General features: G+C 40.0%; 1 protein-coding gene across 12 annotated transcripts in view; it reads left to right on the forward strand.

The window, feature by feature from the left end:
* DLGAP1 (DLG associated protein 1) overlaps nucleotides 1–14,662 on the forward strand; it is a 292,685-nt gene that overhangs the window by 173,197 nt on the left and 104,826 nt on the right. For 10 of the 12 annotated variants that reach the window (XM_083622551.1, XM_083622561.1, XM_083622552.1 and 7 more), the window contains one exon: nucleotides 10,883–11,905. In XM_083622551.1, the coding sequence (XP_083478677.1) occupies nucleotides 10,949–11,905 (957 nt within the window). In that variant the 5' untranslated portion in view covers nucleotides 10,883–10,948. Of the gene's footprint in view, nucleotides 1–10,405; nucleotides 10,522–10,882; nucleotides 11,906–12,467; nucleotides 12,837–14,662 lie in introns of those variants that run through there. The other 2 variants (XM_083622560.1, XM_083622553.1) reach the window with 2 other exon arrangements.

The raw sequence follows: 14,662 nt of genomic DNA on the forward strand, positions 1-14,662 counted from the left end.
GCAGGAAATTAGTAATTTCGTAAACCAGGCCAGAAGGGAACTAGTCTAAGAAACAGCTAACAAAAGGGCTGATAAGCCAGTATAAGCAAAAGCTGCCTTAAAACAAACCAAATGGGAAGACCACTTGCTAAATGAAGGCTGCAGTCCTCAGTGCCCATTTCTAAAGAGTAAGCTGTATTGAACCAAATGGGACTAACTTCTAAGGAAACCTGCTTAGGCCTTCATCCATGGAGATGGGCATTTTGAAATTGTTATGGGAAATACAGTGCTATATTAAATGTGCATGGAACCACAGTACTAATTCCATTTCTGAGAGCTGGATGCAAAAAGGCAATTATCAGAAGTGATAAAGTACACAGAGCTCATGCTTAGCATGTGCAAGGTCCTGGGTTCAATCCCTGGCATCTCCAGTTAGGCCTGGGAGAACCCCTGGGGAACGTCTCCCATTTAGTGACACTAAGTGAAGTTGACTAAGGATGGGAGAGAAATTAAAGCTAAATTTATCAAATTTGTACTTTTCTAAACAATGTGAGAACCACACTTACCCAAATTTTGCAATTGGCCAGGCCATGTTTACAAAAATAGACATGTTAGGCAAAAATGTCCCCAATAATCATTGAAAATAACATACAAAATGCATTACATTAAACAGAAGTTGCTTACATAAATGTGTCCATTAGTCAATGTATTAAGAGAAATTTGCACTAAAATGCCGAAGAGTTTTTATGAGGATTTAAAAAAAAAAATTCACAAATTGCTGCAAAAATGTGGAAATTTGAATTTAAGAATGGAAAACTGAGAAACTAAGAGAACTGAAATTGGCAGATCCATGCATCACTAAGTTGGACCAGTTTTCTGACAGTGCATGAAGCAGCTTCTTGCATACCAAAGGGTCCTAGTGTGAAAAGGACCCTTATTGTTTGAAGACTATAAATTATTATACTATTGCCTCAATATGTTCTTTTCATGTACAATGATACAACATTTTAAAAGGAGGACTGATTAAATATGATAACATTCAGGTTCAAACTAACAAGATCTGTAAAGCAGCAAGATTTAGGCACCTGATTAAGAATGTTAGAGGGGGGCTGAAGTAATTTCTTCTTTTTTGCTGTAGTTCTAATCCTTGAATCCCAAAACTATGCAAATGTAGTATTGTTGAGAGCATATTGCCTAAAATCCATCTGACAGCTTTGATAAACAGTCTTGGGTTAAATGAAATATTCAACAGCCTCCTGTTATCATCTGCTGTTATTCACTATTGCTAGTCTCTTGGGCAATAAAAATGGTTTCATTTTATTACAGTGGAAGTAATTATATTTGCCAGTCTTAGATGACTTTTGCTAAAACAGTAATATTCAACTATCAGAGTAACTTTCAAATCCTGATGAAAGATGGAGAGGATCATTTAGCAGCTAGACAAAATCCTCCAGTAAATATTCCTGGAATGAAAACCTATGGCAAATGTTGTTTAAAGTTGAGCTTGTTGGAAAGTAATAAATGGCTTTATCTCCTTTCCTGCTCTCTCCAATATTCTGTACTGCAGGTTACAAAAGAAACATGAGAAACATAAATAAACCCTCTAGATAAGTCAGGTGTAAAGAATACTCAGAAGCTTCTGAGGTTCAGTGGCACTGGTGACAGGAATAAAGATTAGAAGATCGGCTTCTTTATTAAAGATAGATTTGTGCCATTGATCATGACCAGGTCGACAAGACATTAAAGACCATAGTAACTGCTCCAGAGATGATGGAGAGAAAGATATAGAGCTAGAGAAAGCTCTTGCAAGGCATTTTATTTTTTAAAAAATAGCTAATGGAATATTTTCAAAATAATTTGACTCATTGTCTTTTCATATTAAGCTGAATGCTGCTGTCTTTACTGCATTGTCTTTACTTCTAGAGAAATACCTGCTAGATCAGTTTGTAAACTTCAGCATTTGTGGGGATTTATAATCAACCAGGGTTGATTGCAGTATATTACTTACTATGTGTTTGTTCAACAGGTTTATATCCTACTTTTCAGTATAAAACTTCCCAGGTGAGAAATGTCCCATGAGATGCAAGGCGTTGCTACCACAAGGAACCGATGTACTAAAACAATAAATTAAAAGTGAGCCCAAAAAAGCAGCAATAAGAAGGGGGGTGGGAAAGCATGATACAACAGGAATCAAACAGATCTTAAATAAGAATACATCAGCTATTTAAAGCTGGGGACAGATAGACATGACTTTTCCTAACTTGTAAGTGTACTTTTGGCGATATAGAGTTAATTCCTCACTCTGGACATTCCTAGCCTAACAGCACTGTGACTCTAAGGTTTCAGTTATTCCTACCAAGTTTTATGGGGCAGAATAATAAATAGGTTGCAGTCTGACACACAACTGAGAGGGAGTAAAATCTGTTTCTTGCTCTGGGCATTAGGTAAAATCAGGGGCATGCCATGATTATAATCCTGTCCCATTATGTTCCTTAATGCATACCTTTATTTTCTATAATACCGTTTAATGATTGTCATTCATATATATGGGGGAAAGTGAAGTATTATACTGTACTTGTGTACTATGTGGTTTAACATGCAATACTCGTCCACACTTCTACCACTAAGGAACCACCCCTCCCATGTGTATGGCACCACCTAATTCACCCTTTATTTTTTTTGTGTGTGTGTGTGAATAGGGGTAGAGGTAGTAATTGAGCAATATGATTTCTGTCTTAGAATAGTGGGAAAATAGAATAGGGCAAATTTGGGAAAATGGGCCATGCTTCACCCATTGCGGTATCTTTATTGATGATTTCCTGCATTGCCAAGGGTTGAACTAGATGCCCCTTGGGGTCCTTTCCAACTCTACAATTCTTTGATTCTATGAATAGCAGGGAGTACAGCTAATGATGTTTGTTTTATCCTTTGGGGGATGCAGAAGTAAGATCGTTGGAGAGGTGTATATGAATGTGTTGGGGAAAGGCCTGAAACTTTTCACTTCTCTCTTTTTAACCCATTTTAACATAACTTAGCTGACTTAACATAACATGTGAGAAACAGTTGCTGGATTATGCTGTATGACACATTGCACCAAGACTACGCAGCTTGAAGTGTTCTTACTTGCCCTAGAACTTTTAAGATGGGATAGGCTAAAATTTGGCATGTGGGTGGTGCTGTGGGTTAAACCACAGAGCCTAGGACTTGCCAATCAGAAGGCAAGTTGCTCGGTCCCTGCTCCTGCCAACCTAGCAGTTTGAAAGCACGTCAAAGTGCAAAGTGCTCTGGTGGGAAGGTAAACGGCGTTTCCGTGTACTGCTCTAGTTCGCCAGAAGTGGCTTAGTCATGCTAACCACATGACCCGGAAGCTGTACGCCGGCTCCCTCGGCCAGTAAAGCGAGATGAGCGCCGCAACCCCAGAGTTGGCCATGACTGGACCTAATGGTCAGGGATCCCTATACCTTTACCTTAAGCTAAAACTTAAGATCTTAAATTAAAAAAACAATGACTCTCGTCTACATGCCTGCTGATAAGAGCTATCTGCTTCAGATTCTGCTGTAAACAAATTTGTTGAAGTGTTCTTAATAGCATTTCTTGCATTAGTTGTATAGCTGTATTGCCTGTAATAGGAGATGGTAAATAGCCCTGCATCTGCCTCCCTAAATTGGAAGGGCTGGACTCAAACATGATTGGGTAATTTGATCTGGAACTTGAAGCAGCTCTTGGTGAAGAGTTAGTAAATTCATTACTTGCAATGTATAGCTGTAATTCTTTTCTAGGGCATCATTATTTTCACTATCCCCAGCAGAACATCCTTGAATATAATCTGTATCTAGGTCTAATTTTACTTTGATCTTGTGAAGCAAAAAAGAATTTACACAGAAGTAGCATCTGACACATTTTCCAGTCTTTTTAAGGTAGCAATTGGCTCCTTATTGCTCAGATCATCGTCAAGGATGATCTCACTCAGCAGAGGCAAGCTGGAGAAAATAAACTATACCTTTGGTATAGTCCCATTGGTATCAGTGGGGCTGTGAAGTTTCTGGGGTCCCCTTGGGCCTGTCTCTAGGGGGTCATTCAGGTCAATCGCTGAGCTACCCTGCTAAGCCCAGGCATCCTTTAAAATTCATTCTGCCACCACCAATTGACTTAGAGAGAGCACCAGGACTCTCCTGTTACATTTTTACATCCAGAGAGGCAGGATATGTGTGGTGAGATAGAACTACAGTAGAATCCACCCAGACAGTTAAAAATATACATTGCTTTTGTTATTTAATCTATACTCCATCTTTCTATCAAACTACACAAAGCAAAGATTCCTGGGCTTCCAGGCATTTACCCAGGGTTCGGGTTTCACCACAATGTGGTGTCTTATGATATATGGTTTGTTTACACACATGTGCAACGTGAGCCTACAATGGAGGGGTTTATAGCATTAACACCCCAGAAGGGTCTTGTTTCTCCCAGAGCCAAAGCCTGGAATTCAAACAGAACTCAAATGTTGCTCTCAAGCATTGCTCTTACTATCTCTCCATCTTCCAACTTTACTTCTAGGTCACATCACTGAGGGACAGTGCCCCATCCATTTGCCATCTCGCACCAAGAACCATAATCCCCCATCACTTCACCAGAAAGCTAGTTTGGCTATTTCCAGGAAACAGAAGGCTCGATTAGATTTTAACACGCCCCCCCCCCCAAAAAAAAACCTCATAATACTGTTCCTCTTTATTTGCTAAAACTGTGTTTCCCAATTGTCCATGAGTAGTTTCACTAATTTTATTAATGATATTTCCTTAATTAAGCAGTAATTAATGAACTGAACAATGGAGGATATTATTTTTATGTAAAGTCCAGACAGGCAGTCCAGGGGGCTAGTTTGTCCACTGTCCTACATTAGCGGAATTGTAGCTGTATGTATTGTTTATATAGATAGTTTTCATTTGCTCTTCAGCTCTTCTGCTGCAAGAGCCCTTTGACAGTCATCTGTAATAAGGCAGTCCCTGCCCTTGGGCTTACAAGGGGAAAGGGATAGGGAGGGAAGAGGAAGAAAGAAAGCTCAGGCGCCAGTTCTTAAAGTCACTATTCTTATAACGACCAGTTGGGATGGAAACAGTTCAGGTGGTCTGATGAAATGGCCAGGTGTCAGTAGTAGTAGTGGTAGTGAAGATAAAAATAAAATGATTTTTAAAGCAAATTATTTGATCAATGAATGTTTCCCTTTTTCATTCACAAATAGATCACAAGAAAATTTATTATTCATTATTCCAAATTATTCACAGTTTCTATTATTTCCATAAGTGATCTATTTCATTGAAAGCTTTCCAAGCTTTGAATACCAATCATTTTGATGTGACATATGAGTCATATGTTATGCAGCACTCTTTGTTACCTAACAAAAAGTGACACCCGGCTCTAGGACAAAGTTAGTTTCCATAAACGTATTTCATATTTTCCTCCTTTTAATGCACACGAATTTATGCAGTGTACATTTAATTGGAACTTTCCTGAAAAGCAAACATAAAGAGGACATACAAACAGTACTGGGGGGAGAGAGGGATATTGTTTGTTCTGGAAAATCGTTGTGCTCAGACAAATTAAGGGGTTTTCTGATTAAGCAGCTGACATTAAAATACACACGGAAAGGCTTTGGCTTTAGACATACCTCTTTTGAGTTTTTGAAATGATAATACTGTAGATTTAGATGGGGGAAGAGGATGGTGGAAGGAAGACCTGTCTACCTGCAGTGGCTGTGTTGTTTCAAAAGCATTCCTGCAAACGATCCAAAGTGCCACAAGTTGTGTTACATCCATGTTCAGAAAATTGTTCAGCTCTCCTTTCCTATGGGAGACCCTGAAAAGTACCCTGTGAAGTCAATGGCCCTCTCTAGAGAAACATTCCAAGACACCGGCCAGCATGCATGTGCAAAGCTGCTTTCCACTTGTGAAAAAGGCTGAATCCTTGCTAATATGTAGCAGGACCCAGTTAAGTCACTCTCCTGAGTGATGATCTATCAGGGCCCTCGGGGGTATTGGTTGTCAGTACAACTGCTAGAAGTGAGTAATGCAGGCGTTCACAGGTCATGTTTTAGTGGTAGTAGCCAAGGTGCCAGAGGCAGGAAACGTAGTCAAAGACATCAAGGTCCCAAAGCAGCAACCAAAGTTCCAAAAGCAAGTGACAAGGTCCAGTGCTGGCAAACACATGGCCTGGGCTGAAACAGGAATCCATAGGGTAACAAGTGAGACAGCAGCTCCATGAGGTCAGCAGGGCCTTATTTGATCCCCACAGCTGGGCTGACAAGCTGTAGTAGTAAAGCTTCCTGCCATTACCAAGGTGATTATGCAGAGCAGCAGGAATCAGGACAGGAGCTCCTTCTGCCTGCAAGGTGCCCTCTTGCTGTAGGGAGGAAGGCATCTGAGCCAACGTTGCTGTGCCAGGAAAATCCCAATTGGCTTGACAGCTGGTCAGCATAGGTGGACTCTTCACACCTTTACTTCTGCCAAAAGACTGTTACTGATTCACTGGAAAGATAATACTATGGTCCCCTTTGATCCATGGACTAATAATAATAATAATACACTGCCCATCTGACTGGGTTGCCCATGTAACAACTCTTACAACATAGGATCGGGTTGCTTTTAGAAACAGATTGTGTATGGATAAATACAGGAATGCATTTATAAAAATCACAACGACTTGTTAATAATTATATACTCACCGGAATAATAGCATTAAATATATACCTATACACTGCTATGTTTCTAGGAAAAGAGCTGCCGGAACTCACCCTTGTTCTCTTTGAATGGCAATGGTGCCCATTTGAGAGGGGCCAGAACTGAGTTCCAGTGAACTCCGACTGAAACAAAAGCCCTGTACTTATATATTGTATTCTATTACAGTTTCAAGCACCTTTTTCTTTTGGGGATTCTTTTTTTAAAATTTATTTCGTTTTATTTGTTCACTGAAAATTTTCAATAAAATATAAATATATTTTGTGTGTGTGTGTGTGTGTGTGTGTGTGTGTGTGTGTGTACATACACAGTTCAGAAACCAAATAGCTTTGAATGCATGGAGTACAGTGTGTCATCAGGCACAGGCTGCATGTTGCCTCTGTACTGAACGTACCTTTTTGTTACGCACTGCACAGAAGGAAATTATCCAAAATTATGTAATGTGCTGCATTGTAATGAATATGTTACTTTTTATAGCCAGTCTGTGCCCCCTTTCTGTGACAGTATTAATGTGATAGAATAGCATAGGAAGTTGCTGTATAGCATTGGTTCATCTAGCTGAATCCTGTCTACACTGACTGGCAGCAGCTATCAGGAACTGGAGGCAGGGGTCTTTAAAAGCCCTACCGGGAGATTTCAGAACCTTCCACATGCATAGCATGTGCTCTACAACTGAGCCTATCACCATATTGCAGTGGTTTTCAACCAGTGTGCGTGGCACCCTGAATGACAACACTGGCCTCTGTCCCTCTTTCCTTCCCTCCCTCCTCTGATGCCCTCTCACATCTCTGCCTCCCAAAGGCTTGCACAGCTGTTAATTGCAGCAGCCCTGGCTCTAAGCTCTGCTGGCGAATGGTGCCTCAGGGAGGCACCTCTCTTTGGGGCAGAGGGGGCCGCTTGGAGACCAGGGATGGTAGCAGCAGCTGCCCAGAGAACTCCCAAGGAGAGCAGAAAGGAGAGGAGGCTGAGGGAACACTCCATAAGGGAGGGTGTTGGAAAAAGGGTGAGAGGCTCCCAGCTCTGAGGGCAAGGGGTGCTGCAGAAAGAATGTAGTTAGTTAAGGGAGCCGTGGACTTAAAAAGGTTTAAAACCTCTGCAATATCACATGCCTTCTGTTTTGTCTGAATGGGGCTGGCCATAATCTGGCAGAATAGATCAAGCAGCAGTGCAGCACATTATTTCCTGTAGCATAGTCAGGTTAAATCTTTTCCCAATCTCATTCACACTGAGCTGTGTGGGCCATTGGTGCATCTTTAGCTCATGTTTTGTAAGTGAATCAATTATATATTTAGCTGTTCATCTGTTCTTTGCATAATGACAGGAAAATCATGTTCACAGTAACTTCAAAGTACTTTGGGTGGTCTTGCAGCCCTTTCCAAAATGTGGTCCTGAATGAATGTGAGACTTTCACCTACATCTTGCATGAAATCTGTGCTACAAGGAAACTGGAAGATTATTCAGGTTTTCATTCCCTCTAAGGACATGGTAAGGGCTCACAGAATACGGGTACCAAAGTGACCTAAGACTGTATAACTGTATTTTTTGGAATTATGTTGTTCCTCCAAAGGAGCACTAGATGTTAACACTGAAGGGCAAACAAAATCAGACAATAGCAAACGCATATACGTATAACTCTTCTTATACCAAGATTATTGGTTATAAATGGCCTGTTGGTCTGGCATTTTCATAAAGATCAATCTGTGTGCATGTCAAATCAGTAGGAGTTCAATTATTACAATCCACCATTTTCAAGAATCATTTCAGTGCTCCCCCCCTTTTTTTTCTTTTTCTCTTTTAAAAGGACTGCTGTCATGGTAGCTGTATGCTGAATTGATTAAACATTGCTCTAAGTGTGCTGGCATGTCTCAGAGACCTAGTGCTGCTTCAGTACTTACAGACCTTGAAGTGGTGTTTGGATGTGACTCAGATTAATTGTGTGTTAGAAGACGGCTCCTGCAGTGTCTGCAATCTTAGTGACACTCTCTGTTAAGGATTAATTTATCATTAGCTAAAGTGATCCTACAACATGCTGAGCTAGAAGTCAATGGGACTACTTGTACTCTAAATCATAAGCATATTCTGTAGTGCTTTGCAAAAGGAAAAGACAGGCGCCCATGCCTTGTTAGCAGTTCATACACTTGGACCCAGAACCAAAAAACTGAACAGAATGGGACTAGCCTTGACAGTACGACTATAAAAAAATTAACAGTGCTATCTTTTGCATGACTATTCATAATTAAATCCCATTGAGTTCAATGGGACTTACTCTCAGCTAAGGGTTTATAGGATTGCACCCAAAACGATTCAGGTAATATAGACACTTCCACTTCTCTTGGAATCAGAACTATTCCTCAGCATAATATGGAATGTGTGGAATTCATTCTGTCAGTGCCACCACTTCTGCTTGTTCAATGGATCGATCTGCCCTCTCTTCCACCCATGCACTCTCCTGTGGGGTTCTCCTAACCTTCCAAAGTGGCTCTGGGGAAAACAAAGCAGGGGGAGCCCTGTTTTGCTAGCAGAAACCCTTGCAATGGCTTCTGCTCACAGAATGGGGGAGCTGAGTCTAGCCCCATGTTTCCAGAAGAACTCGCAAAGTTGTAAAATATTTTTCAGCGCTGCCAGAAACACTAAGTACACTGTATATGGCAAAATCTGACCCATTGCTATGGCACCTTGTAATGTTTCTTAAGCGTTTCAGGCCATCCTTGGACTAGATGACCCTCAGGGTCTCTTCCAGCTCTGCAATTCTATACAATTCTGTGGTTCTTATTTGGATAAAGCACTGAGTTCAACTTGATTGTATGTTCCAAATGCTATTCACTGTAAAATAAAATACTTTTTTTAAGCTTATTTGGCAATATGTCTTGTAAAAAGCAGAGAACCACACATTCTACAGTTATTAAGACAGGCATTAAAGACTGGAAAAATAATTTTGAGTTGGTTATATTTTAGCTCCTGAGACATACTTCTTTCTGTAAGTTAATGATGTTCTAGTCTTAGATATATTTACCTTCAATTTCAATTTCAGTGGACCTTATTTCGAAATAAATATACCAAGGCATATGTTGCTATCATGAGAAAATATAAAATTTAGGAGTAAGTAAATTAAAAAATTCAGAAGCAAATAACTGTTTGGAAATATCACTGTGCGGTCTTGGTTCAGTCCAATTTTATCCCATAAGATTTAAAGGTTGAACTAGATGTTCAATGAGACTTCAGTGTGTTCAGTTTTCTCTGTATAGTGCCTTTGTGATCTGCAAACCTGATACACTGCACTGTGCTATAATCCTCCTGGCACCAGACACTCCTAGGGTCTAGACATCCCACAGCCAAACAACCACCTCTAACTCTACTGTGACCTGTGGCAGAAGTCAGAATTCCATGTAGCCAAAGAGTCACAAGCTTCTGGTGCTACCTTGGAAGTCAGGAATCGTTGTGACTCTCTCAGCTAGTAACCATAGTACCAATGTTTGTTGCACAGCCTCTAGGTTCATGTGTTGATCCAGAGTTCAAGTATGCCTATGGCTTCATAGGAATTAGCTCCCTAGGGTGGGGTTAGCAGGAGGAAGCAGGAAGGAGACATCAGCACAGCATTGCCATTTGTTGTCAGTGTTGTCAGTCCCCAAATTTCTATTAGGGGATTGTGTTTTAGTGATTAAACTATAACAAAGACATAGCTTTGTAATAAGGGTGACAACTGAGTGTAACAGGCATTTCAAGTGTCTCCTAGCATGGGGTTCAAATGCGTGCTCTGCAGATGCTGTTTGTTAGAAGCTCCTGCCCTCCCATCCATTCCCACTCTGCTCCAAAGGTGACCATCTCAAAATATATGTATGACTTATTACTATATCCCAGGAATATACATTTTTAACACATTGTATCCAGTTGTGGCATGACTTCGTATTTATTTGGGCTGTTTCTACCTTACCTACTAACTGAAGCACAACACAGCATTCAATGGGTCAGATCAGATTACGTTAGTTGCAGTTAAGTTCCACTGAAATGAATGTGAAAAGTTAGTAGTGACTAACATAAGTCTCATTGATTTCAACAGGAACTATGTGTGACTTAGTCTGGAGCCAGCCATTCTGTAGTACCAACAATTATAATAACCCAAAACCAAATGTGCATTACCACACCATTTCACATTTTTTTATTCTCCATTTTTCTAGGTCTTTCATGATGATCTTTGAGTAACATAAGCATATTCAGATGACTCTGGGAAATTTTTCACTTCAATGATGAAAGGATTATCTAGCAGCCGCAGCCACCATCATGGGGTTGCCTGTGAACCAGCATGTGACTCTCTGGTACATCACTCTGACAGGAAGCCATATTTGTTAAATCCTGTGGAACATCATCCTGCAGATCACTCTTACTATACTCAGAGGAACTCTTTTCAGGGAGAATGCGTGGTTCCCTACAACGATCAGATTGCTAGCAGCACGTTCCCTCGGAGACATTACAATTCCCATAACGAGCTTAAAGATGAGTGTGCTTTGGTGCCTCACGGAACAGCCGGTAAAAGTAATCGCATTCCTGCCAATCTTTTGGACCAGTTTGAAAGGCAGCTTCCTCTAAATCGAGATGGCTACCATACTTTACAGTACAAAAGGACTGCTGTAGAACATCGTAGCGATAGTCCAGGGAGGATCCGCCATTTGGTTCACTCTGTTCAAAAGCTTTTCACCAAGTCTCATTCTCTCGAAGGCCCATCAAAAGGAAGCATCAATGGAGGCAAATCAAGCCCAGAGGAGACACAGACTATGAGGTATGGCAAACGTAGCAAGAGCAAAGACCGGCGGTCAGATGGAAAATCCAGGTCAAATGCTTCAGGATGGTGGAGCTCGGATGACAACCTAGACAATGATGTTTGCATTTACCATGGACCAAGTGGGGTTATGACGATGGGGAGATGCCCTGACCGTTCTGCTTCTCAGTACTTTATGGAAGCCTACAACACTCTCAGTGAACATGCGGTGAAGCCTTCCAGAAGCAATAATGATGTCAAATGTTCCACTTGTGCAAACCTTCCAGTAAATCTGGATGCTCAGTTAATGAAAAAAAGCTCTTGGTCCTCTACACTGACGGTGAGCAGAGCCCGTGAGGTTTACCAAAAGGCTTCCATGAACATGGACCAGACAGTGGTGAAATCAGAGACTTGTCAACAAGAGCGGTCTTGCCAGTATCTTCAGGTACTGTATGTGTTATTGCTTGCATTACTTACATTGCCTCTGGTTCCAAATATGACTTACACTGAGATGAGACTCCAAATGGGGAGATGAAGGTGGGAGTTAATGCAAATTATGAATAAATCTGCATTTTGGTTGCTAAGAGTCAGTGTTAAAAAGAATGGATACAATGAGGAACTGGTTCACTTTCTTAACATGTGAAAAGAACAAGAGCTTTCTGAATAATTGGGGGGGATTAAAAAGGCACTCAAGACATACAATAAGGCACAGCAGGGTCACAAGGGAGCTAGAGGTAGTAAGCTTTCATTTAGCATTACAATCTCAATGAACCTAATATTACCAGAACAGACATTCATTAGCTTCTATAATCTTAGGATTTGCCTTCATTTTATTATTTTGTGATGAAAACTGGAGCCCCTTGGAACACTTAGTAATGCAATTCTGTTTTGTACACTGTGAACCAACCTACTATCCATTTTTGTCACATACAGAAAACCCTTACGAAATAATTACATGAAGTGACCAGATTGGTGTATCTAGCTGTTATTCCTTTAAAAAAGAGAAAGCTCTGACTGGTGGGGGGGGGGATGCAAAGTTGAAAGACTGAAATTATTGAATGTTCCGATTATACTCTTTAAGAGTACATCACTGACTCCCTCACAAGCTGTTTGCAGTTAATAAAGCGTCACTATTTTTCACCAGTATTGTATCTTTAAATGTCAAGAATCAGATGTCTGCTCTTGGAGCTATCATACTGCCGGTTAATTTTTGTGGCAAGAACGTGGATCAGAAAATTAACACAGTTTCAGGCTTGCAAGATCTGTGGATTGCTTTTTATGAATTTTATTTTGAAGCAGAAATGGCACATCTGACTGTGCATGGACAGTGGAATAATGTCAAACAAAGAAGAGAAAAGACCATGAGGAAAAAAGAGGTTTGATCCAAGATATCCTTATTGTGGTTGTTGTTGTTGTTTAAAAAATAGTGAATGATTGCTCTGCTGTTCGGTTTTCCTGCTATTTAGTTCTATTTCTATGCATCATATGTTGCAGGGTAGTTTTCTCTTGTGCTCAGCTTTATGGGGTATTTTGGATGAGTCTAGAGTCAGGTAGAGGAGAGGATTCTACTGTCCTCTGAAGATGTCCAGCTTAGTTGAAACCCAGGTGACCTACAAATGAATCTGGGGTACCAAGTCTTTAATTAGTTCTGCTTTTAATATATAATTTGAACACCAGTTTATATCCAAAATTAAGAATTACCGTATTTCACGTAATAATGCATGTATCTCTCTGTTCATACAGAATTCCTATACATTGAAAAGTAAATATGAATGCTTCCCTGCACATATCTCTGTGTTCATATAGGATTCCTATACATTAAAAAGTGGAAATTTAAGGGGATGTACTTGAAGGTAGCAAAATAATGGTACTGTAGCAGGGGAGGGCGATGTTTTGGATGTCAGGTCAGAAGAAGATTGTAAGACTCTTGTTGTTTTTTATTAGCTCTCTAACAGCAGGCACTTGGCACTTAAATAACTCTTGACCCAATATGTGACCAGGTGGTGGGAAAAGAAGTGAAAAAATTATACCAGCTTCATCTTTGCATGAGCCCTTCCACAGGGACTTTGCAGAGAATATTTGACAAGAATAGACTTGTGAAGTAGAATTAGAGGGCATTATCGGTGTCTGCATGGATAAATGTCCATCAGTCATCTAAAGCATTATGCAGAATGGCTAAGTATACTCTTGATTTAAGTATACCTTGACTTAAATTAGCACTTGCCAAATTTGAAACAAATCACCATAAATCACCATGTCGATATATTAAGATTGTTTTTTAAAAAGAAACAAATAAATACCCTGAATGTGATTAATACTATTACAAATGCTACTAAATCCTGAATTTCAGTCAAATAAAAATGCCAAGCTGAAGAGTCATTACAGGAGATTAGTTCACCCCAATTCTTTAAAAAGCTATACAAACGTAAAGTGTGCAAACTTAAAAACTCATGCATCGCTCATCCTCTGGAAGGTACCATGTGTACAGCGATGATGATGCACAGATGATGGCAATGGGTTGTAATCAACTAAGTTTTCCTCTCAGTAGTCCTATTGAAATTAATGGACCTAACCTAGTTCATTAATTTATGTGGGTCTACTCTGAGCTTTTAATGTTTGATTGTTTATATGTGTGTTGGAAGCCACTCAGAGTGGCTGAGGCAACCCAGCCAGATGGGCAGGGTATAAATGTTGTTGTTGTTGTTGTTGTTGTTGTTGTTGTTAACTTAGTTGAATGCCATCCAGTGCTTAGATAAAATGTGTTGATCAATGAGAATTATTAATTTTTCAAACAATACGTAATTCACCTGGAGGGGCATAACATCTAAATTGGATAACTTTTCAGCACAATGCAAAACAGTGAATCAGTTTAAAAGTTTAAGAGGGTGTGACCTCTTGTTTAGGGCAAGAACCAAGAAGCTAGCTGTAATATTCAGTTGGTGGATGTCTTTAGTAGAAATTACAGAAATCACTGCATTACACTCAAGGTTTAATCTGCTTTCCATTTTGCGTACAATCAAAAATGTAAATAGTTAGGCAGACTTAAGATCTGAACACTTTTACCTTTGACTAAGGCAATGTTGTCATACCAACAATGCTTGATAGCATAGTCCTAAATGCATTCATTCTGAAGTATCGTATTTACAGAAATCTAAAGTTCCATCAAACCTCATGTGCACCTCAAATTTCAAAACCTTGAAAC

Source organism: Podarcis filfolensis (genome assembly GCF_964270895.1).
Source record: "Podarcis filfolensis genome assembly, chromosome: 7".
Taxonomy (NCBI): Eukaryota; Metazoa; Chordata; class Lepidosauria; order Squamata; family Lacertidae; genus Podarcis; species Podarcis filfolensis.